We start from the raw sequence: 25,845 nt of genomic DNA on the forward strand, positions 1-25,845 counted from the left end.
CAGCGGGGAAAAGAAAAAAAAATCAATCTTATCCCCTCCTCACACGCCTCTCGATCCCATCCCCTCCTCCTCCTCTCTCTCACTCCTCTCTCCTCTCCTCGGTGGCGCGGTGGAGGCGAGGCGGCGTGGCGATGTGGTGGCGCCGAGGCGAGGCGGCACACCTAGGCGGCGCGCGCAGCGGCCGTCCCCGCACGACGAGGCGGCGTGCGCGGAGGCTGCGTGGACCTGGCGGGCGGCGCGGCCACTGCCAACGACGACGGCGGGTGGCGCGGGGGCAGGGGGCGGACCCGGCGAGCGGGAGGCAGGCCGACGGTCGGTGGGTGGAGCGCAGCAACGACGGCGGCGACAGCTACGCGCGGCTGCCGCCGGCGGGCGGCGCACGGGATCCGGCGGACGTCTCCCCCCCTTCCCCTTCGTTGCCTCCCCAGATCCAACGGAGGGGAAGGGCATATGCGGCGGTGCGACCGCGGATCCGGCGACGGGTGGCACGGAGGACGGCAGGAGGCAGGCCAGTATCATCGACACCTAAGGCGTCGACGTCGACTACGATCACTTTGGTGATGACGCCGACAACGACAAGGAGGCAGTGGTGGCTGGCCGGCGGATCTAGGGTTTCACTTTTTTTTTAAATTTTTTTTGGGATTTTTGTTTTCCGGTGCGGGTGACATAAGCACCCGTATGCGAAAATCTGATTTTCATGTGCGGGTGCGTCACCCGCACGTGAAAATCGGGATTTTCCTAGACCCTTGCCTGCTGCGGGCCTCCCACCCGTACGCAAAAATAGTTCTAGCCGCACGGAAAAATGTTGGTTGTAGTAGTGCCATGTTAGTAAAAACTAAATAGCATGCACTGATGTACAAATAATTCTAATTTTTCCATTACAATTATACTAGCAAAAATTCCTATTGCAACGGGATGTAAATTATTGGAGTTGAGAAGAAATTGTCGTCGACAATTTCTAATTGTTTAAATATTTTGGAGTTAAAAAGAAACTGTTGTCAATATTTTTCTGATTGGGCATTTGATGACATATGTAGATGGTGGCTTATTCAAATAAGAGAATTATTCTCTACTATTATAAAAATTAAAGGTGTTTTCATATGAGATAAGTAGCATTAAATTGAAGTATGAAATAGTGTTATTTGCATTGAAAGAGTAGTGTCTAGTACTAGTTTCTTAATGATGTGGAGTTTATAGAAACCATATCTAGTGTTATGGGTTGGGACTGCCCTTATGAGCCCACCAGCAAGAGCACGTAGTACTAGGATTAATTACAACATCGCTTATCTGTCCAATTTTACACAAGTGATTGATTTATGTTTAATCTATATCGGCACTTATCCAGAAGCTAGGACGAGAACTTTAGATGTATATTTGTGCTCGATCAACAGGGGGATTGATGTAGGATTAATTGTATAATCAAAATTTTAATTTTATTATTGATAATGGTTGGAACTATATCAATTTATGAAAGATTGTCGAGGAATATCTTCGCAAAGTACTTATAGGAAAATCTTAGCGTTCCCATTTATCATTCAGTTATTTTTCTTTCATCATCAATCACTACAATGGAACATAAGGATTTTTTTTTATCTTTGGATGTATTTTGATATATAAGAACCCAAACAAATTTTGAACAAGGGAAGGCTGATAAAGAAATAAGTAATTCAAAAGGAAAAATCATATTCACTTTCAAAATTTCGAATTGAGTTTGAGGAATTTCTAAAAAAGTTCAAAACACGGATCTATTGTTTATCAAATTTTTAGTTTGTCCCGTTGTAACGCAAGGGCATTTTTTCTAGTCATAATTAAAAGCAAAAAAGGAAAAAAAAAGCACGCTGGTCCTTGCATGTGGATCAACCAATGGCCCACGAGACGTGGGCAGAAAGTGCATGATGTGGAGATCTTGGATGCATAGGCCGCGCTTACACGCAAATCAGACTGCGTGCATGTGGGCTTACAGAGTTATGGGCCGAAAAGTGCGTGTAACTTAGTTTTGCTGGCGCGTTTGCACAAAATACGAATTTCGGTTAATTAGGTCGTCTTGTGCGTTGGCAATGCTGAGCTGCTTTGCATTGCATGTTGGCCGTGTGTTGATCTGCTGCTGTGCTGCGTCCTACCGTGTATCGTTGTTGGTTGTACTTACCCTGGCATTGTTTAATAATAATGGAGATTTCATTAAGTAAACGGAAGCTATCAGCTTGTGCACTCAAATATGACACACCACTGTGTTATATACTCATATGCAACACTGCTATGTCAGCATGCCGATAAAAGCATCAAATACAAGGAAAGAAGATATGTTAAACATGCTATTCACCAAAGCAACCTCCAATCCTATATTGATGTACGTACATATGTCAGGAAGAAGTTATCTTTAGAGAGCTTTTACGGTGTTTACGAGATACTTAGAAGTATTGAGAGGTAGAGTAATTAATATGAGCCGTTGATTAAGAGAGGGACCAGGTATGGAAAAAAATTATCGTAATCGATGGCAGTAGAGTAATTATTAAGTAAATTATGGGCATTATCATATAGATTAAATACCTGATTGCATTAATTCGGTACCCATTTAGTACGAACAATTTAAATCAGGCGTTAATTTAGTTATTGAATAGATCTCACGGAAAAAACGTCAGTTGGGTCTTTTTTTTGGTCTTCCCCATCCGTCCCATTCTTGTTCTAGTGTTAAAACTAGTTAATCAGAACTAAACAAAGGGAGAAGCGCAAATATGAGATGGGATTGTCCAGTCAAAGGCTAAGCGAAGCGTATCGGGTAAGGTCTCCTTTACGTAGTTGATTAATTATTTTTGCAGTTCACAAATTCTAGTGCATATCATGTTCACATGAAAGCAAGCATGATGAATATTTTGTCCATAGTTCGTGTTTTCTAGGATATATCGATAAATATATAACTTGAATTGATTCAACCTTTGGTGATGTTTTAACCGGTCAGGTTCTTGAAACACAATAATAAATCTCTTCTTGAAACTAGGTAAAACATGTAAAACCACGCAAACGAGAACTTTTATGCTGGTAAACGTGTTATTTGGAACAAAATATAAATCTAATATAAAGCACGCAAATAAGAACATGTAAGAACACATAAAGAAAAATACGCAAATGAGAACCTATAGACCATTAATAAGAAAACGACTTAACTAGTATCTACGCGGTACCGATTTAAATTTAAGAACAATTATACACTTTTCTCTCTACTAGAAAATTTATTATTTTATCCTTCATACCTAAGTACCTATATCAATACTTAAATACTTTTTACATGGTACCTGTCATTGAGGAGCATTGGATTTTTACCTATTTTAGAATGCAAACACCATAAAAGTTCAAGAGAGGCATATATGCTAATTAACTGAGAGCTCAGCCGGTATAGTCAGCCGTGGTTTAACGTGTCTATTTATCCTGTTCAAATCCGAGACTTCACACATATGCTTATATTTACGTTGAATTATTCACTACAATAGAAACCCTTAACTATTGGCCCATCATTGCCGGTTCGGCATGAACTAGCCAAGATAATGGGATCCACCCAAAACAACCGTAATCTAGGAATACACCGGGTGTGCTACTTGTGACACTAGCTACTGGTTCAATTATCCCTGCGGATTGATGAATATCACTGACAATTCACGTAATAAATCGATGGTGATAGCCAGCCATTACAAAAAATATGAAGAGGGTGAGATTCATCATTGTGATAAAATATGCTCCCATCTTCCTAAAATAAACCAATCTTGTACCTGATATCAGGTTGGTTTATTTTGGAATGGAGGGAGTATTGAATATAAGCTTAGTCAGTCAGCTCTCTCGATCCCCATCCCCTCATCTCCCGTGCCTGTCTCGATCCCCTCTCGCCTATGAAGGAAGCTAATGTGGGAGAGGTGCCACCTCAGTCCGGTTACTAGGAGGCTAGAACCTGGGGCTACAACAGCTAACAAAGGAGGCCGGATTGGGCTATTACGGTTTGGAGAAGACAAAGGGCACAGCACGGGGTAGAGGATGGTGGCGGTTAGGTAGAGATCGGAGGATGCCTTTAGGTGATAGTGAGGAGGTCCAGCCTCCAGATTTGCCAGCAGCAGAGAAAGGCTGGAAGGGCGGTGATGGCTCGGAGAAGACAATGACGGCAGCTAGGGCAGAGGATGGTTGCAGTTGGGTGGAGGTCATAGGATGGCACAAGGAGGCAGAAAGAAGGGCCAGGCCTACAGATGTGGCAGCAAAGAGGTTGTGCTCTGTGGATCTGGCGGCAAGAAGACTGTGACACGGTGGTTGGCACGATAAGGAGGGGCCAACACTACTACAAAACCGGTTTTTGCTAGCGATCAAAACCAGTTACTCTAGATGGGTGGGCCAGCCTGCAGCAGCCAAAGACCTGAGAAATGATTTTGACAGCTGGGCCTCTGTTCGTCTGGGATTATCAATGTTCGCAGGTGTCTCCCACGAAAACATCGTCAGCCTAAGCCCACCACCACCTCCTCCTTTACAGAAGGCAGCTAAGAAAGTTTTGTATGATGAGTCAAAGGGCTGTGACAGTGAGTTCACCACACTACATTCAGTTCTTGAACTTATGAGGTTAAAGGTGAGACATGGATGGTCTGATAGTAGTTTCGATAGTCAGCTTGAACTTCTAAAGAATATGCTTCCGAGGACTAACTCACTACCATCCAACACGTATCAAGCAAAGAAACTCATATGTCCCTTTTCACTTGGTGTGGAAATGATTCATGCGTTCGTTAATCACTGCATACTGTACAGGAAAGAGTACGCTTCTTTGGAAGAATGTCCAACATGCGGTGCTAGCCGGTACAAATCGAATAGCAATACTAGCCTAGAACCGTTTGACACAGCCGAGGGAACTAACAGAAAAATCCCGTAGCTTCTGATGTGGTACCTTCCTGTCCAAGACCGCATTAAACGGATATACTCAAATCTGCAAGATGCGGAACTAATGCGTTGCCATCAAGAAGGGCGTAAGAAAGATGGGATGATTCGACACCCGGCAGATGCTCGTTAGTGGATAAACTTTGAGGCTCAGTATAGAGAGTTTGCTAAAGACCCACAGAATATTAGGTTTGCCCTGAGTACTGATGGAGTTAATCCTTTTGGAGACATGAGCAGCTCACATAGTACTTGGCCAGTGCTTCTCACGATGTATAATCTTCCTATCTGGCTTTGTGAAAAGCGAAAATACGTATTACTCTGTATCCTGATATAGGGACCCCGTCAGCCTGGTATTGATATTGACGTATTTCTTGAACCATTGTTGGAAGATATGGCTGATTTATGGAAAGAGGGGTTGAAAGTGTGGGACGAGTACTTAAGAGAATACTTCATAGTGAAGGCCATCATCTTCGTGACCATTAACGATTATGCAGCTATGTTTTCAGTTTCAGGGCAAATTAAAGGTAACACAGGATGTGCGATCTGCTTGAATGGAACATACTATAGGTATCTCCCGGGTTCCAACAAGCTTGTGTACATGCGGCACCGGCGGTTCCTACGCACAAATCACAAATAATGCAAGATGAAGGCAGAATTTGATGGCAATGAAGAGAGTGATCCTCCACCAAAAACTACATCCGGGAAGTGTGTGCAATGACAGAGAAAATTGTTTGCGAATTTGGAAAAGTGACTAAGAAACCTTCAAAGGGGACAAAGCACAAGAAACCCGACAAGTCTAAGAAACCAAAAGATAGTAAGAAGCCAGATGATAAACTCCCTCCCCCATTCAAGAACCATTCCATTGGACAAGACTCCCGAAGAGATAGCCGAATACAAGAAGGGCTTGCACAAGGAGAAAATTATTACTGTCGCACATTACATTGGACGAGCCTTCTTGAACTTCCAAAATAAGAGAGTCGTCCTGGCCACTTATAATTTTAAGTAAGTCCAGTACATTTCTCTTCTACATATATGTCTTATTTTAGCCGCGGCTAACTATGCCGTGGTTAATATGTAGCGATCATTACATCTGTTTAATCATCTACCGAATGAAGGAACCGTGACAGTCTTGGACCCACTCGATTTTAGTCACTACTCATACAAAGAATTTCTAACAATCTTACAGTAGTAAGTGATTCTGACTCTTGCATGTATAATATGAATGCAATATAATTAAATATCCTTCTTAATGCGAAACGGTACGACATCCATACAGTGTGTACAACTACTATAAGTTCAAGGGTGGAGAACAGACCCGAACAAGAGAGAAGCTGCTAGTACATATATATTGGCCGATAATACTCTACTCACTTAATGTATTCCAATTGTTTCACTAATTGCAAAATTTAACTATTGTCTTCTATGATATGTCGTGAAGTGCCACAAGCAACCTAGAGGCACTGTCCTCTGCGGGTATTACGCGTGCGAATTCCTCAGGGTTAATGGGAGGTACAGGGTTAACGCAGAGGATGTAAGTCTCTAGACTATGGACTAGACAACTTCACATATATATGATACTAATATATTGTTTTTCTTCAATGCATGCAGTTGCCAAGAATAGAACTTCGAACAAACTTTGGCAATACAGGCATCACAAATATCTAGCGCGATCTCTGCCACTTCATCCACCGTGAGTATCGTTATTTGCAAGGAGACTTCTGAAGAATCGAATCACAATAACTAAGCCAACCAGAGGGGTGGTGAATGGTTAGTATACCCAAAAACCGAAAACTCTTAGCGGAAATAAAAGTTACCCTCGAAGTCGATGGAGATCGGTCTGACCGAGATTGATCTGCCGGTCCAACCGAGTGGATGCCGTCAGTCTGACCGGTGTTGAATCTCCGGTCTAACCGCCGAAGTAACCTGCCGCGCCTGTTGCCGCCGCCGGTCTGACCGCCCTTATGCCGCCGGTCTGACCGCCGCAACATCGCTGAAACCCGGTAAACACAAATCTAAGAACTCTTAAAGTGGATGACGACTTTATTGATTCTCTCTGTGTTTACAAAGTGCACCAACAACACTCCTTACAAAAAATTTCGACTAAACTCAAAACCCTAACTCAAAACACAACTCAATTGCTCTCAAAAGCGATACCGGGAAGCCTCACACTCCCCCTCTATTTATACATGAGGTAGGCAGCCTAGAGCCACGAACCAAACTCATACTAGGAGTCCTAAACACCTTAGGAAACCCTCTAGTACAAGAAACAAACTTTACATAACCAATCATACCAAATTTGGACTCCTTCCAAATTCGACTCCGCATCCCATACGCACACAATAACTACATCGTATGCCATATGGAATCTCCATCAACCACGTGCATCAACTCAAGCCTAAGTATCCCGCATGATCTCTGACCACCACGGACGTCGTCTTATCCCTAAGCCGACTCCCGGTCCATCACCGCAAATACTCTCCCGACGTATTGAGTGACCTACACATGAAATAAACAAAGAAACCATATTCCGAGACCAAGCTATCTCCAACTTGACTAATTAGTAGCAAACAACAGTATTACATACGTATAGTATCCATCTAGAAGCCATAATCATGAAATAATCACGGATATCCAAACAAACAACCTGAAACCGAAACCGACACAGAGTCGGCCGGTCAGACCGTGGGCTGCGCCGGTCTGACCGTGCATATACCACCGGTCTGACTGGCCGCACCGGCCCGGTCTGACCGGTCCACATAAAATAATGAACCTACGATTCACCTGTAAATCCAATCATCTCCAAAACCACTTCATGAATAAATTCCAAGTAACAAAACCAATAATCTCTAATGCCAATTGTTCATCACAGAATAATAATCAAAAACATCTTTGATTTTACAATCTCCCCCTTGATGAACACATTGGCAAACCCATTTAAAATGTTTTGGTGTTTGGAAAAATAAAAACAAAAGTGGTAAAAAGCACACTTCGTACAAACGTACACACCGTACTCAAAAATCCAAAAGAAAACTTCTCCCCTTTTTAAAAGAAAGAAATTCCCAATTGAACTCTCATGAACCAAAAAACATTCCAAAACTCATCTCTTCTCCCCCTTTTGACAATGATTTCAGCAAGCATAGGAATTATGTTCATTAATGTTTAATAGCTTGGCATACATATAGCATATCAAGTCATGTGTTGCAATAAAAAGAAGATAAACCCATCTATAATATAACAAGCATGCAGTAAAGTATAACTATGAAACAAAGATTTTACAATTAAGCTTGAATCAACAATCAAAATTCATGATTTCATACGATTAATAATGCAACATCTTAACAAGCACATAGGTTGAAGAATAAACACTAAACACATATACCTATTACACAAATAACTTTTAGCACAAAATAACCAAGAGAATTTTGTTAATTTTTTCTTTTCTTGAGCCTTTTTGCTCATCTTTTTCTCTCTTATTCCGAGTACGTCTCTGTCGTCAAGACTGTTTCCAGAGATTCGGCACCCATTATTTTGCTCATATCGAATATGTCCTTATCGTCAAGACTATTTCTAAGGATTCGGTATTCATTTTATCATATTTTTATTCTCTTTTTCACAAGGAGCAATTAAAGCTATTTGAGGAATAACAAGTCAATAAAGCATATATATAGAGCATTTATAAATCAAACCATATGCTAGCATTAACATTGCATATTTGCTTAATTCAAGTATACAATTTAAGTATCATGCATCATCTCCCTTAAAAGCAAAATCTAAATCTCATGAAAAGACTAGAATACATACAAGCTATGCTAGAGATAAATAAACCTTCAAAATATTGCTAGCATGCACAAGAAAATACCATAGGCATAAACAAAGCGCTCTTTTCTCTATTTTTCTCATTGTCATATTATTGCTTGATAAAACCATGAGGTACAAACTCCCCCTCAAACCATGCCAAAAGGATGAATTATGCCCAATTCACCATGAAGAAAAGCAATGCGATTAGAATCCAAAGGTTTAGTGAAAATATCAGCAAGTTGCAACTTTTTGTCCAAAAACTGCAATTCAACATCTCCCTTCTCAACATGATCCCTCAAAAAGTGAAAACGAATATCAATGTGCTTTGTGCGTGAGTGTTGAACAGGATTCTTAGCAATGTTAATAGCACTAGTATTATCACAAAAGAGAGGTACTTTCTCGAAAGTAAGACCATAATCTTTCAAAGTAAATAAAAGCCAAAGAATCTGTGAACAACAACTAGCAGCAGCAACATATTCAAATTCAGCAGTTGATTGAGCAACACTATATTGTTTCCTAGAAGACCATGCAATCAATGATGTATCAAGAAAATGACATGTTCCACTAGTACTTTTCCTATCAATTCTACAACTCCCAAAATCAGCATCGGAATATCCATTTAAGCATATAGAAGATGAAGAAGAATACCAAATTCCAAACTCAAGTGTATGATTCAAATACCTCATTATTCGCTTGGCCGCTTGACGATGTGAAGCTCGAGGAGAAGCTTGAAAGCGTGCACACAAACACACAACAAATTGTATGTCTGGCCTAGAAGCAGTTAGATATAACAAAGATCCAATCATACTTCTATATTCCTTTTGATCAACAGCTTCACCATCTTCATCAGGATCCAACACAGCTGTAGAACCAATTGGTGTTGAAATTGGCTTGCAATTCTCCATCTTGAACCGTCTCAAAAGATCCTTCGTATACTTCGTTTGATGCACAAATGTACCTTGAGGTGTTTGCTTAATTTGCAATTCCAAAAAGTACGATAACTCACCCATCATGCTCATCTCAAATTCCCTGCGCATAGTCTCAGTAAACTCTACAACCAAAGCGTGAGTCGAACAACCAAAGATGATATCATCCACATAAATCTGAACGAACAGTTGATTATTACCATGCTTAAGAACAAAAAGCGTTTTGTCAACCTTTCCCATTGTAAAACCTTTCGCAAGCAAAAAGTTCTTAAGTCTATCATACCATGCCCTAGGAGCTTGTTTCAAACCATACAAAGCTTTAGACAATTTAAAAACATGGTTGGGAAAATCAGAATTTTCAAAACCTGGTGGTTGTTTGACATAAACTTCCTCCTATATAAAATCATTTAGAAAAGCACTTTTTACATCCATTTGATACAATTTAAAACCTTTTGAAGCAGCAAAAGCCAACAAAAGTCTAATTGCCTCAATTCTAGCAACAGGAGCAAAAGTTTCATCAAAATCCAAACCCTCCACCTGAGTAAAACCTTGAGCAACAAGACTATCTTTATTTCTCACAATTAAACCATCCTCATTTTGTTTATTTTTGAAAACCCACTTGGTTCCAATAATATTATATCCAGAAGGTAGTTCAACTAAAGTTCAAACTTTGTTTCTCTCAAAATTTTCAAGTTCTTCATGCATGGCGTTAATCCACGATTCATCAGTTAATGCATGTGACACATCTTTGGGTTCAAAAGAAGCAACAAATGCAGAATTTGCACAAACATCATGAGTCATTACCTTAGACCTTGTACTCCACTCACCTAGATTACCAATTATTTGTTCCGGCGGATGTCATCGTTGAATGTGCAAAGGAGCAGCGACTTCTTAAGTTGATCCACGTTCTGTATCAGTACTGGTCGAAGTAGTAATCTCTGGAGGACCATCTTGATCAGCATCAACAGTACCCGAACCCGACGCCCCTGGCCGGTCTGACCGCTCCTCTTGAGGCGGTCTGACCGGAGGTGTGCCAGCGGTCTGACCGGCCTAGCGCCCGGTCTGACCGGCCGAGCCGACCTCGTCGTCATCGTTGTCGTAGTCGCTCTCGTCTTCAAAAATACGACCATCCTCCCCCTGAACCTGTGACAATGTACCTGCAACATCGGGTCTAGTTCTTGGACTAGCCTCATCAAAAGAAACTTCGCAAGTCTCAACGATTTTGTTAGTCTTCAAAATAAGTACACGATAGCCACGAGTATGTGCGGGGTAACCAAGAAACAATCCATCGGTAGAACGTGCCTCAAACTTATCCAAATTTCCAGATTTCAAGACAAACCACGAAAGTGTTGAAAAGCTTCGTCCTTTTTTTCCATAAAGAAAACCCAAGAATATCGTGAAAAAACATCAACAATAACCAACACATACCACTTTTCTCCAACAGATTGCACTCTAGCTGGACCAACAGTTTCCATATGTAATAGCTGTCCCGGTGCATCCGTTATCACAGAAACAATAGGAGCATGTGAAGTAGAAACCATCTTAGCATGACGACACGGTGTACAAACTAAATCAAGATCTTTCTTAAGTTTGGGCAAACCACGAACAAGATCCAAACCACTTAACCTAGTGAGATGATCAAAACCAACATGTCCAAGTCTACGATGCCAAAACATCACATCTTTATCAAACTTAGCAACCAAACATGTTATCACAGGTGAAATAGTATTTTCAAAATCAGCTTTAAACACTCTTCCATAGCGAGAAATATTCAACACATAATCACCACAAGAATCAAAAACTTTACTTCCAGTTTTCTTAAAGTGAACCTCAAAATTTTCATCAACAATTTGTGAAACTGGAAGCAAATTGTACTTTATGTCCTCAACCAAAGCTACATTCTTCAATTCAAATTTTTCATTTACCTTAACCAAACCTGTAGCGAGAACGGCACTTGTAGAAGCATCACCAAAGATAATCGATTCAGTCTTGGATGCCTTTTTGAGGGAGGAGAACCAATTTTTATCACCGGTCATGTGCCGTGAACAACCGGAATCCACGATCCACACGTTCTCCTTCCTTGCCACCAAAGCCTACACACAAGCAGAAGTCGAAGCCTCAGTACTGGGGTTAGATGATAATAAAAATTTAAGAATCCAGTACTGAGACACAAGACCAGAAGATCCAACAGGCATATATCCACGTGCAAAATCAATTTTAGAATTTTCAGAAAATTTCTCCGAGGCCGGTTTGACCGAGGTACAGTGGCCGGTCTGACCGCCTTTGTACCGCCGGTCTGACCGACGCTCAGTGGCCAGTCTGAACGGTCGCCGGTCTGACCACGGGACCCACTACGGTCTGACCGGTTTCCTCGAGGGAAAACCAGATTTTTGCCACTTTGATTTTGCAAAAGCAATCTCTCTCTCCTTTTTCTGTTTATGAGCTAATCTGAAACAAAAACCAACAATATGTCCATCTTTTCCACAAAAAGAACAAGTATATTTTTCACGATGATTAGACACATTGGTAGAATTAGAAGATTTAACAACACAAGCAACAATAGGAGATTTTGCATGCACAGCGTTGGATTTTGAGGAAGATGAACTCAAAGTAGACATGATACCAGCAGATTTAAACACAGTTTTGCTAGGATCAGGTTTAACCAAAATCTCATCACTTCTAGCACCAACACCTAACACAACAGGAGGATGTCTAGAATTATGAGCATAAGGATTAAAACCTAAACCACGATTATTTGTGCTAACCTTTGATTGATCCAAAATCATGTTGAGGTTCTTTTTACCATCAGAAAATCTTAGCAAAGAATTTTTCAAATAAGAAACCTCTTTTTCTAAATTAGCACAATTTTCACAATCTACCATGACACCTTTGCTTTTATGATATTTAGGACAAGAAAGCACTTCATTGTTTTTCACAACATTTTCCATGAACTCAACAGACCTAAAGCATCTTTCAATTTCAACTTATTCAAATTACATGTTGAGCAATCCAAAACATCATGTGGTTGTTTTAACTTCTTAGCAGAAATCATGTTAAACATCAAACAAGCATGAAAAGCAATTTGATATTTTTGCAACAACTTTTTAGTTAAAAACAACTCATCCAAAGTGCGTGTGTGCAAGGCAAAACTACAAGTAAGAGAAGATCTATTTTCAAATCATGAGCAGCATTAACATCTCTAATTTTTGAAATCTCATTCATTAAAACCTCACAATTTTTACAATCATCATCATTAGGAATAAGAGATTTTAACCTATCAATTTCAGATTTAAGAGATTCAATGATAAATTCCTGTTTTCTATACATCTTCTCACATTTCTTATTTTTTGCACTCAAAATGTTAATAGCTTCCTCAAAAGCACTTACCTTATTATCTTCATACTTTGTATCCGATTCACCACGCGCCATGAAGCAAACACCAGAGATGTTCTTTCCCTTGTCATCATCTCCACTCTCACCATCTACATCACTTAGTGGCTCAAAGGCGGCGCAAACTTGTTGAAAAGCCTTCCTAAGATTCTCCAGCTTCCTCCCTTGGGATGAACCCTTCGGCTTGTTGTTGTTCGTCTTCTCACCATCTTTGTCTTCTCTTTTGCCTCTCTCAAGCTTAGGACAATGCGAACGAAGATGATCAATTGAACCACATTCAAAGCAACGATTTGGACCACCTCTTTTCCTGTTCCTGGCATTATTCATAGCTCGAGCAATTCTGTTAGCAACCAAAGCCAAATCGTCCTCCTCGATCTGTTCGAGTTGATCATTGGATGTGGCATTAAAAATAGCTAGAAAAGAAGGCTTAGATGAAGAAGCATCAACATCCAAAGAAGAAGAAGAAGAAACCAAAGCACTCGACTTAGAATCAACTTTTCGTGAAAGAACATTCATCTCATGTGTTTTCAATTTTGTGTAAAGTGAATCCAAAATCAAAGTAGACATATCAACCGACTCCTGAATAGATGTAACTTTCACGTCAAGACCATTCAAAAAGTGACGAGAAATCTCAGATTGGGGATAATTAGCATCATAAGAAGAATCAACAGATCTAAAATCACTCAAAATTTTATTAAACCTAGAAAGATAGTCATCCAAAGCTTCTCCAGGTTTCATCTCAAATTTAATGTACTCCCTTTTGAAAATATCACGACGAAGTTCTTTAATGTTATTTGTTCCTTGATGAAAGTTACTCAAAGCATTCCAAATTTCATGTGCAATTCGAAAATGCGCAATACGATCATAATCCGAACGAGAAATACCACTCAAAAGAATGTTGCGATCTTTGCAAATTTGTTCAAAAGCAGTTTTTTCAGCAGCAGTATTAATAGCTTCAGGAATCACATAAGGATGAGAAACTTTTCTCCAAATATCATAATCTTCAACCATAATGTAAGATTGCATCCTACTACACCAATGAGAAAAATCCGTTCCATCGAAAACATGAGGCTTAGTTGAAAACCTAACAGGAGTAGCCATGGCAAAAACTCTAGATCGATAAAAATCCAAATAAGAAAACAAGGCTCTGATACCACTTGAAGGATCGAATCACAATAACTAAGCCAACCAGAGGGGGGGGGTGAATGGTAGGTATACCCAAAAACCGAAAACTTTTAGCGGAAATAAAAGTTACCCACGAAGTCGATGGAGATCGGTCTGACCGAGATTGATCTGCCGGTCCGACCGAGTGGATGCCGTCGGTCTGACTGGTGTTGAATCTCCGGTCTGACCGCCGAAGTAACCTGCCGCGCTTGCCGCCGCCGCAGGTCTGACCGCCCTTATGCTGCCGGTCTGACCGCCGCAACACCGCCGAAACCCGGTAAACACAAATCTAAGAACTCTTAAAGTGGATGACGACTTTATTGATTCTCTCTATGTTTACAAAGTGCACCAACAACACTCCTTCCAAAAAATTTCAACTAAACTCGTAACCCTAACTCAAAACTCAACTCAATTGCTCTCAAAAGCGATACCGGGAAACCTCACGCTCCCCCTCTATTTATACATGAGGTAGGCAGCCTAAAGCCACGAACCAAACTCATACTAGGAGTCCTAAACACCTTAGGAAACCCTCTAGTATAAGAAACAAACTTTACATAACCAATCATACCAAATTTGGACTGCTTCCAAATTCGACTCCGCATCCCGTACGCACACAACAACTCCATCGTATGCCATATGGAATCTCCATCAACCACGTGCATCAACTCTAGCCTAAGTATCCCGCATGATCTCTGACCACCACGGATGTCGTCCTATCCCCATGCCGACTCCCGGTCCATCACCGCAAATACTCTCCCGAGGTATCGAGTCACCTACACATGAAATAAACAAAGAAACCATATTCCGAGACTAAGCTATCTCCAACTTGATTCATTAGTAGCAAACAACAGTATTACATACGTATAGTATCCATCTAGAAGCCATAATCATGAAATAATCACAGATATCCAAACAAACAACCCGAAACCGAAACTGACACAGAGTCAGCAGGTCAGACCGCGGGCTACGCCGGTCTGACCGCGCATATACCACCGGTCTGACCGGCTGCACCGGCCCGGTCTGACCGGTCCACATAAAATAATGAAACTGCGATTCACATGTAAATCCAATCATCTCCAAAACCACTTCATGAATAAATTCCAAATAACAAAACCAATAATCTCCAATGCCAATTGTTCATCACAGAATAATAATCAAAAACACCTTTGATTTTACAACTTCTTCGAACCAGAGGGTGCCCTAGCTACAACTGACGAATTCAAGCAACTTCGGGAGTGGAGCACTGCTATACCATAATGTAATTAGATGGCGTATTTGAAGTGACAATGTAAAAAAATATTGTAATATTTATTTTGACAATACTTTTCACTTATGCAATATATAGAGATTTCTTAGTACCAAATGCTTGTTAATTACTAATAATCTTCATGCATCAATTTCAATTAAATAATTAAAAAGTAATTTATGGGCAAATTATTATTGTATCAAATTTCAAAATTTTCTATTTATCTTCGTAGGCGGATTTTTTTTTGTAGCGGCCGCTTCCTATTTTCGCAAGCGGACCTGTCTAGCTATACCGCCGCCCCGCTTGCGAAGATCACGTTGGCTTACAGGCGGAGCCGCCGTCTGCCTGGGAAGACGTGTTTTGTCCGCCAGGGAAAATGCTTTTCTAGTAGTGTTTCCTGGCGCAGACACTGACATTTTAAATTATAGAGACATAAAGATCGAATAATTTTGTCTGTCAGCAGAAGGTGTGCATGCCGCCGCATCAGTAAAGACCTATAATACTCGTCTGTTGATGTGTTGATACATATAAGAAGCAAACAGCCAGCCCACGCACAAGACCACGCTGAATGGTTCATTCGAGCAAGGCAGGCTAGATCAGGATTTGCATGAATATCATATCGGTGTCCTATCTCATGACGTTCATCTTCTTCAATTCCGTAGAAACGGAAGGCTTTGGGAATTTTTGTACATTCAGCATGCAGAATTTTGCGACAGCGAGTTCAGTCCCTACTATGAATGTGAATGTGTGTCTTCATTAATGAATCCTGGCTGCTACAAGTGACCAACTACAGGTGTGTTCCACGTGCCATGTGCGTGCCAGATCGAAGAACAAGGTTGGCTCACAACAATTTGATTATCTCGTAAAACACCATTTAAGAGGTCACAATAATGCACAACTTGATGTAGTTTTGTGATGGTACACTGACTTATGACCAATCTATACGATAATGGATCCTCCACAAAAGAAAGTACATAACCATAAATATAACACACTGATCACCAAATATAAAAGACCTACCTAATTACTTTCTCTGTTTCACAATGTAAAACTTTCTAGCGTTGCCCACATTCATATAGAGATGTAAATGAATCTAGGCATATATATGTTATAGAGTCATTAATATTTATATGAATATGGGAAATGCTAGAAAGTCTTACAATATGAAACGGAGGGAGTATATGTTAACTGCACCCAAGCCCATATGAATGAAAAAACTAACACCAATGCAACTAACTGCATCTTATTCAGCAATCGGCCAAATAAAAGATTATGTGGTTTTACTGGTTGGATGGGCTTTTATAAGGTTTTTTGGTTGGATGTAACATATCCTAATACAATGAATATGGACAAAAAGTCTGTCTAGATTCATTGTAATAGGATGTGTTAAATCCGGGCAAAAGTCCTTATATTTTGGGACTGATTGAGTATTCATTTAACCAAGCAGCCATCTCCTGTTTGAATCTATCCATTGCAGGCTGTGGCAACAATATGGAGATGACTATTGACTTCTCACCTTTTACATTCTTGCACATGAATTGGTAGCTTGTCATATTTGGTAGACTAACCGTCGGTATTCCACCTCCAATCCTCTTTGCCCATCCAATATCCAAAGTGTCCTGTCCAATCCATTTTATGTCACATGTTTCAAATATTCTTTGTACTTTTATGTACGGTTTCTCATGCCATAATGGCAACAAATCTACTCTCAATTGCATATTTTCTTCTATCATCATCTCATCTTTAGCCTTGCGGACAAGTTCAATTGTGTGTCCTAACGGGTTTGTGCACAAGTCATTGACTGTTGTCTAAATGACAGAGCACATAAGCCCATTGCCATAGTATCCCGAAGGAAGCTTCTTCCACCTCCCACATGCATTCACATTAATCATCAAGTGTACAATATGGCAAGGCTTGTAGCCAAGTGCTACAGTACGGGACCGCCATGTAACCGCAGTTAGTAGCTCAAAGCTCGTGACTGTTTTTGTGAGATTTAATGGGACATGACGCCTTAGTGCAACCATATCTCTTTGAGAGAGAATAAAGTATTCAGAAACCATATTTTCAGTAGGCATTGTCACCATAATATCATCACAAGTGGCGCTCTCTAGTTCATCAAAGAATTTCTCTTGTTCTTCTTTGATGTGGGGTGGTAGACTTGTTCCAACAAAGAGCTCCCTTTTCCAAACTGGTAACATGGTTGGTTTTGCCTCACCCCGTGCTATATCAAATATAGCTTTCAAGAATTGAAATGTGCCGAAGGCATCAGCTATGCAATGACAAATGTGAGTTCCAAGGACAAATCCTCCACACTTGAGATGAGTGATCTGTCAAACAAAAACAAATGTTAATGAAAACCATGCATATAAATCAAGTTTGTGACTGTAAACAATGCATGCTGAAAGTATTTTAAGTTATAAAGGGTGCAATTCTGTTTTTGCAACAGATAGCAAATGTGTCTGTAATTAAACATGGGATCTCTCAATATATATACAAGGATCTAAACGTGGTCGTTCTCTCACCACAGACACTGGAGCATGCATGGGTAACATCACTCGCACTGGACAGTAGATATATTTACTTTTAAAGATAAGTTTTCTGACACTTCAGCAGATACTGAGATATACACATAGTATAAAAATGTTTGGTTTATTTTGATGCATCACATACAAAGAGATACTAAATTTTACAATAGAAAGCATTATATTTATGACATCAAAATGGCAGAATCGATGACCTGAAAATTGGCCTTTTTTTAAAAAAAAATCATTTCTATATTATAAATTACATTATTCGCACCAGTTAATTTTAAAACTTACTCTTCAATTGTTTATAATACACACTATATAAAAGAAATACGACAAAAATAATTGATTACTACTTAATTGGAAGAAGGGATAGTAGAAATATATAACAGAATAAATATAACCATCACACATGGAGAAAAGTGCCTAAAATCAAATCAGAAAATAGGGAAAATGCAAAGACCACCCCAAATGTTACCATAAGATCAAAATTCCCCCTATAAGACCATTCATTGCAGATACCCCCTCTTAGTTCCCTTGGTTTCAGATTCACACTAATTTCCGTTACTCACCCATTCTCATACCACACATGCGCTCAGGTCAGCCATTCCCGATGACACAGACCGAGGTATCCTGACTCACGGTGGCCAGCCATTCAGCACGTCATTGGGTGGTGATGATCCAGAGATTTCGCTTTAAACATCGGGGTTACCGAACATAATCTATTGCGTTTGTCTCATATACAGAGTTAGACGGTAGCTGGTTTCTTTGATAGATCCAAAATGAGAAAGATGATCTCGATGTGATCATTTCCCTTTTAAAAGACTAGAAAAAATATCATACGTTGCAACAGCTGAAGTCTATTTTAATTTTATTATTGTTATATGGTTTAGTTAAGATAAAATTTACTGTGGGAGTTTACTTGGTTATATATATTTTTAGAAAATCATGAGTCCGATCGTCTCAAGTTAACGTACGAGTTTTTTTAAACATATTTCTTATATGATTCTTTCTGTGTTACCAATAGTGAACAATTTTAAAAACTGACTCAAATACGGATATGTATTTCCAAAAGCAAACGAACTTAATAACCGACTCATATACGGATGACATGCCAAAATACCAGCAAAAACATCTTCAATTTTTATATTAGCATGGATGTGTTTGGGTCCTTATTCATCAACAGATACGCTAAGTCATGTCACACATTTGCAAGTGAAAGAAAACACATGAACGACGGTAATCGTTGAGAAAAATTAAACAAATGTGTATTAGGAAGAGTATTAGCAACTAATCGTCTTATAGAAAGAAATCTAAGCATATGGGGGTGGTTTTTGCAATTTTCCCAAGAAAATATGAGGTCATATTTTTAGCAAAACCGTTCTTAATGTATGCAATACAATCAAGTGGTGTTTGAAAGCATATGTATCTCAAGGACTCAAGGTGTTTGGATACTGCCAAATAAACATTTTGATCAATTAAGCACATATGAGTAATGGTCAATCCATGTTTGCATGCTGGATTTACCTGCATGTAAAACAGTGGCCTCCCAACGATGACTCTGGCGTCTCCAACATCGCACAGGAACCCCTCGGCGCCATGGAACGTCGGCATCGGCGGCTCGCCGAAGTCCTCCAACGTCGCCTCCGCCTCTGCCTCCACGAACACCACCCCTTCGGCGGTGCACTCCACGGCGAGCTTGTGGCCCTTGGGCATCTCCCGCAAGCGGCCAGCGATCGGGTAGTAGTACACCAGGGCCTCTGCTAGGGCCGTTTTGATGCTGTCCCACGGTCTCGCCGGACGACGATCACCATCTACCGCGTGGAAGAACTCGAGACCTGGCTGTAGGTAGCGCAGGTCCCAGTGGTCGTCGAGGTCAGAGAGCAGCTTGCTCTCATGCGGCGTCGCCCTCGCAGGCGTAACCAACTGAGGGTTTCCCCGGCGGCGTGACATGAACGATTTTTGCTTCATGATTCTATACGTATATGTTTGGATGGATGGTGGTGAAAGATATTGCAGCTACAAATACAATGTGTGCCAACAATTTGTGCATGTAAACACAACTGATGAGTGCTACACTTCATGGAAAGGTTTAAATTTATATATACAAGCTTAGGAATATTCCCTCTGTGATGCTGTTGCTTTTTTTAATATATACATGTTGCACCTCGTCGCTGTCTGGTTTGATGAGCAGGAGTCCAGTCTGGTGGGCCTTGGCAGCGTGGGGTGAGAGGAAAGTGACGTGCACGGTTGGTAACAGATCAAGGTGTGGAAGTAATAATGGTTAGGAGAGGTTGCACCTTGTCGCTGCCCGGTCTGAGCAGAAGGATTCCAATGAGTGGGTGAGATCGTGTCGTTCGCATCATGCATAGGAAAAGAGGGAGGGGGAAGAAGAGAATTAGGTTAATATGCTTGCACAAATCGTGGCACACTATTGAGCTACATAAAAGTGACTTAAATTTGTCGAAATTTTCTACACTAAAAACTAGACATCGTAATTGCACCACTAGAGAAACCCAAATTAGTGTCAGTTAGGAACCGGTCATAGGTGCTGTGAAATCCCAGCCTAAACCAATTTAGGAGTACCAATGCTGAATAGCATATGTGCACCTATTAAAATAAAAGTATCGGCTATTACATTATAAGTCCTAATAGATGCCGGTTATGTTATTATAACCGATACCTTCAGGTAGACACCGTTATTACCTTATAACCGCCACCTATTCAAACTTATAGGCACTAGTTATTTCGTTATGAGCAGGCAATTGTCAAAATATAAAAAAATTTATGATTGGAGATGTGTATTAAAATTGTAGTTAGAATTACATAAGCGAACATTGTGACTAGTTGAGAAATGGAGATAGGTATGAAAATTAAATAGTGGAATGTTGTGATTGATTGCAAACAGAATGTTGGTGAAAAATTTGTTATATTTGAACACAAATTTTAAAGGTTGAAAGTTGTTATAATTTGAGATGGATGGAATACAAGTAATTCATGCCACAAGTGGCAGATGAATGGCTTTTCTTTCTTGCATAGAAAAACATGTGACTAGGTGGGTGTGTTTGAGAAGTAAAAAGAGGAGTTTGAGGAGATACGCAAAACGAGGTGATCAGTTATTAACGTGTGATTAATTGAGTATTAATTATTTTAAATAACAAATAGATTAATATGATTTTCGAAAGAAACTTTAAAAACATTATAAAAAAACACTCATTTGCTAAAAAAATAGTCCACTCTTCTTCCTTTCCATCACAAATGATTGCTACCTAAACTTGTTTCTTGCCTATAGATTGGCTTTACTCTACGTGGCCTTTTTGTTTTTTTTTCCCATTTTATTCTCTCTCGATGGTCTTTTCTTTTTAAGGCGTCTTTTTTTTTAAGGCAAGATCGAGGCCAAAGATAGGCTCAGTAGGGATTCGGATCGTCTGATTTGTGGAGTAACGTCACGGTCGTGCAGTTATACCACATCCACACAGCAGAGGTGATGATTGATACGCCTAATGGGCAAGCTCTTAAGGATATGTATCTCAAGGTGTTTGGATACTGCTGAATAAACATTTTAACTAATTAAGCACATATGAGTAATGGTAAATCCGTGCATGCATACTGGATTTACCTGCATGTAAAACAGTGGCCTCCCAATGATGACTCTGGCATCTCCAACATCGCACAGGAACCCCTCGGCGTTACAAAACGTCGGCATCGGCGGATCGCCAAAGTCCTCTAACGTCGCCTCTGCCTCCGCCTCCACAAACACCACCCCTTCACCGGTGCACTCCACAGCGAGCTTGTGGCCCTTGGGCAGCTCCCGCAGGCGGCCGGCGATCGGGTAGTAGTACACCAGGGCCTCCGCGAGGGCCGCCCTGATGGCGTCCCCCGGCCTCGCCGGCCGACAGTCACTGTCGACCACGCGGAAGAACCTGAGGGCTGGCTGCAGGTAGCGCAGGTCCCAGTGGTCGTCGAGGTCGGAGAGCAGCTTGGTCTTGCACGGCGTCGCCCTCGCCGGTGTTACCAGCTCGGGGTTTCCCCGGCGGTGTGCCACGAACGATTTCTGCTTCATGATTGTATATGTAAGTTTGGATGGATGAAGATGTAAGATATTGCTACTATATATACAAATACAATGCGTGCCAACAATTTGTGCATGTAAACACACCTGATGAGTGCTAGAGTTCATGGAAAGGGTTCAATTTATATATACAATCTTAGGAATATTTCCTCTTTTTTAATATATGACATTGATTTTTAAGATATGTTGGATCATTTGTTTTGTTTCATTTATTTATTTTATTGTGACTTGATTTTTTATCAAATGTTTTTTAAACATGACTTAAAATTTTATCTATTTACATAAATATTTTGAATAAGACTAATGGTCAAACGCTTATAAAAAAATTCAAAGGTAACTTACGGTAGAGACAAAGAGAAGGTAATATTTTAGTAGCGGACCCTGGATAGGACTGAACCTATCATTGCCACCGAAAGGGCTGTTTCACCAAAGAAAACGTCAGGTGAATATAATATATATGGATATATATAGTGCGTCTTGTGTGTTCACACAAGTCTTTTTCTGTTGACCCCTGTGTCTTTTGTATGAGTCTTGTGTGTACTCACACATGTCATTGTATATATGTTGTACGGAGTACATCTAAAATAAACTCACGGCTTTTATTTTCATGGTAACGTGGTAGCTAGCATAGAACGTACCGCGTGAAATTCCTCTTCCAGGTTGGATATTAAAACCTCTAATATCTAATTACCGTGGGCCTAAACTCCACGTACGGTTGATATCTGAGAGAAATAAACCTTACAAAGAGATGTTCTCTATCTGACATATTAACGGATTACAGCAGACTAGGTATAATATTCCAACTTATCATATGCCTTAAAGGCCCCTTTAATTTAAAGGAAATTTATAGGAATTTTAAAGGATTTGATTTCTATAGGAATTTTTCCTTTATAGCCCTTTGAATTAAAGGAATAAATCATATGAAATCCTATGAAATTTCTATAGAATGCCTCTTCCCATGCTAATTTTGGAGGAAATTTAACATGAGGTTCTACCTTATATTAAGAACCCTTTGAGTCTTTATCTCTCGTCAAATTCCTGTATTTTTCCTGCGGCTCAATCAAACGGTCATTCCTATGTTTTTTCTGTGTTTTGCAATCCTCTGTTTTACACTTGTATTCCTATCAGAATCCTATGTTTTTTCTATTCCTTCGTTTTCTCATTCCTATGATTCAAAGGGTGTGTTCGGATGCCCATTTTGCTAATCCCTCTCCCTCGTTTTTCACACGCACGTTTTTCAAACTGTTAAACGGTGCGTTTTTTATAAAAAGTTTCTATATGAAAGTTGCTTAAAAAAATCAAATTGATCCATTTTTGAAAAAAATTAGCTAATACTTAATTAATTATGTGCTAATGGACTGCTCCGTTTTCCGTGCGGGGAGATGGTTCTCAACCCTGGATTACAAATACACCCTAAAAAATGTTAGAAAAAAATGACATTTGTCAAACCATGCGACTAGTCTATGGCCTTGTTTGTTTAATCCCCGAGAGAGGAGGAATGGATGAGATTTAGAGGGAATAATTCTAGTATTCCACACCACAATAGGGGGCCTTTGAATCGTAGGAATGAAAAAACAAAAATAGGAAAAAACACAGGATTCTGACAGGAATATAATTGTAAAACAGAGGATTGCAAAACACAGGAAAAACACAGGAATAGCCATTTGATTGGACCACAGGAAAAACACAGGAATCAGATAAGAGAGATAGACTCAGAGGAAATGTTCTAAGAGTTTAGACCTCTTGCTAACTTTCCTCCAAAATATGTATAGGATTACCCATTCCATAGGAATTTTAAAGGATTGGATAGGATTCAATCCTTTGTTTCAAAGGCCTTCATACGATTTTTTTTTCATAGGATTGAAATCCTCCAAAATTCCTATACTTTTCCTACAAATCAAAGGGGCCCTAGGTGTGGAATAAACCCCTTCAAATCTCTCTCAATCCTCTCGTAGGAGGGATTAAACGAATAAGGTCTAAAACATAATTTTTGCATGGAATATGGGACCTGAATTCTACGTGGCCATTTGTTGTAGTGTGTCGTTCGTCGTTTCTTTTTAAGACAATAGGACCTAAAAGCATCTCGATTCACTGCAATATTTAACTAGCTAGTTGCCATTCTCACATGTGGCGAGTAATGATTTGCCATCTGAGCTCATATGTCATAGATATATAAGGGTACACATGTCATCGACACACAGTTTAGAGCTAATTCTAAAAGTGGCAAATAGCTAAAGTTAATACTTACAGTACACAACTTACACGCATAGAGGATTGCAAGATACCAGCACCATCAACCACTGGTGGAGAAACCAATTTTGGTCGGTCGGCCGAAACCCATAATAGTCCCGGATCCATTAAAAACCGGAACTAAAGATGATCCTTAGTCCCGGTTGGTGGCTACAACGGGCATATGTGATCTTTAGTCCCGGTTGGTAACACCAACCGGTTCTAAAGATGTCAGACGTTGTCAGCCCCCCCGGGATCTTTACTCCCGATTGGTGTTACCAACTAGGACTAAAGATCCTAACTTTAGTCCCGGTTGGTGTTACCATCCGGGACTAAAGATCCCGGCGATCTTTAGCTCCGGTTGGTAACAACAACCGAGACTAAAAATCCCCCCTTTATATAGGTCTTCTTCCTCCTCCAGCCCGAGCAAGCTTCAAAATTTCTCTAAGAAAGAGGGGAGGTCATGCCAAAATTTCTTGTGAATTTTTTTAGTGATTATATACAAATCATAGGTGTCTAAATGGTTAGTAACTTCATCCTCCAATGTTTTTTGTTGTTATAATACTATTGGAGCTATGTTTCATACATTTTTTTTGTCTTCAAAAATTTGTTGTAAGTTGATGAGAGAGAAAATTTATGTGGGGAAGAAGAATATATAGAAATTTTGTTTGTTTACTTAAAAAAGTTTTATTCTCATAGTTTAAAATATGATGAAAATTAATCTTAAAAAATAGAAAACAAAGTAAATTGAAAAAAAAGAGAAGTACATCATTAATATTAGTTTAGAACTTCAAAAATTGTTAATAAGAATTGTTTGTTGGATTATTTTATAATTATTAATTGTATGAGTAATGATATGTCATTATTCTATGCTTGTCGAAAGAGTTTTTAATTATTTTATCATTATTGTTTGACTGTCATTATTGTATGAAAATTTATTTATGTACGATTTTTTTTCATTTCATGTAGATGGATCGACAATGGATGTACGCTGATCGGCGGTCCAAAGAGTTTATCGATGACGTGCATTATTTTTTGAGAGTGGATGAAGCTAACAAGCATAAGGGTTTTATTTGTTGTCCATGCAATAAGTGTAAAAATCAGAAGGAGTATTCTGCATCCAGGATTATTCATTTTCACTTGTTCGAGTCGGGGTTCATACCAAGCTATAATTTTTGGACATCCCACAGTGAGCAAGGGGTTGAAATGGAAGAGGACGAGAACATTCCTGACTGGGCTCAGTACATTGGATTTGAAGGAAATCAAACGGGCAAGGTGGATAGGGATGCTGGCGATAACGACATTACGGATTATCTTGGTCAGATGTTGCAGGACACAAAGGAGGACTGTGAAAGTGAAAAGGAGGCCCATAAATTGGAGCGGATGTTAGAGGACCACAGAACGTCGTTGTACCCAGGTTGCGAGCAGGGGCACAAAAAGTTGGATACCACTCCTGAGTTCTTGCAATAGAAGGCAAAAAATGGTGTTAGTGACAAGGCATTTGGCGATTTATTGAAACTCATCAAGAAGATTCTTCCAGAGGGAAACAAATTGCCCGAGACAATGTACGAGGCTAAGAAGATAGTCTGTCCTCTA

The 25,845-nt window shown here is 40.0% G+C and overlaps 2 protein-coding genes across 2 annotated transcripts; both read right to left on the reverse strand.

The window, feature by feature from the left end:
* Positions 1-16,321: 16,321 nt before the first annotated feature.
* On the reverse strand, positions 16,322-22,164 carry LOC127757793 (spermidine hydroxycinnamoyltransferase 2-like). The gene is made up of 2 exons (XM_052283370.1): positions 21,568-22,164; positions 16,322-17,750 (listed from the first exon to the last, which is right to left on the reverse strand). The coding sequence occupies exons 1-2, from the start codon at positions 22,126-22,128 to the stop codon at positions 17,232-17,234; spliced, it is 1,080 nt and encodes a 359-aa protein (XP_052139330.1). The 5' UTR covers positions 22,129-22,164; the 3' UTR covers positions 16,322-17,231.
* Positions 19,248-20,473, reverse strand: LOC127757794 (spermidine hydroxycinnamoyltransferase 2-like). The gene has a single exon (XM_052283371.1). It carries the CDS (start codon positions 19,917-19,919, stop codon positions 19,248-19,250), a length of 672 nt encoding a protein of 223 aa, XP_052139331.1. The 5' UTR covers positions 19,920-20,473.
* Positions 22,165-25,845: the final 3,681 nt, after the last annotated feature.

This window comes from Oryza glaberrima, chromosome 12, assembly GCF_000147395.1.
Source record: "Oryza glaberrima chromosome 12, OglaRS2, whole genome shotgun sequence".
Lineage (NCBI taxonomy): Eukaryota > Viridiplantae > Streptophyta > Magnoliopsida > Poales > Poaceae > Oryza > Oryza glaberrima.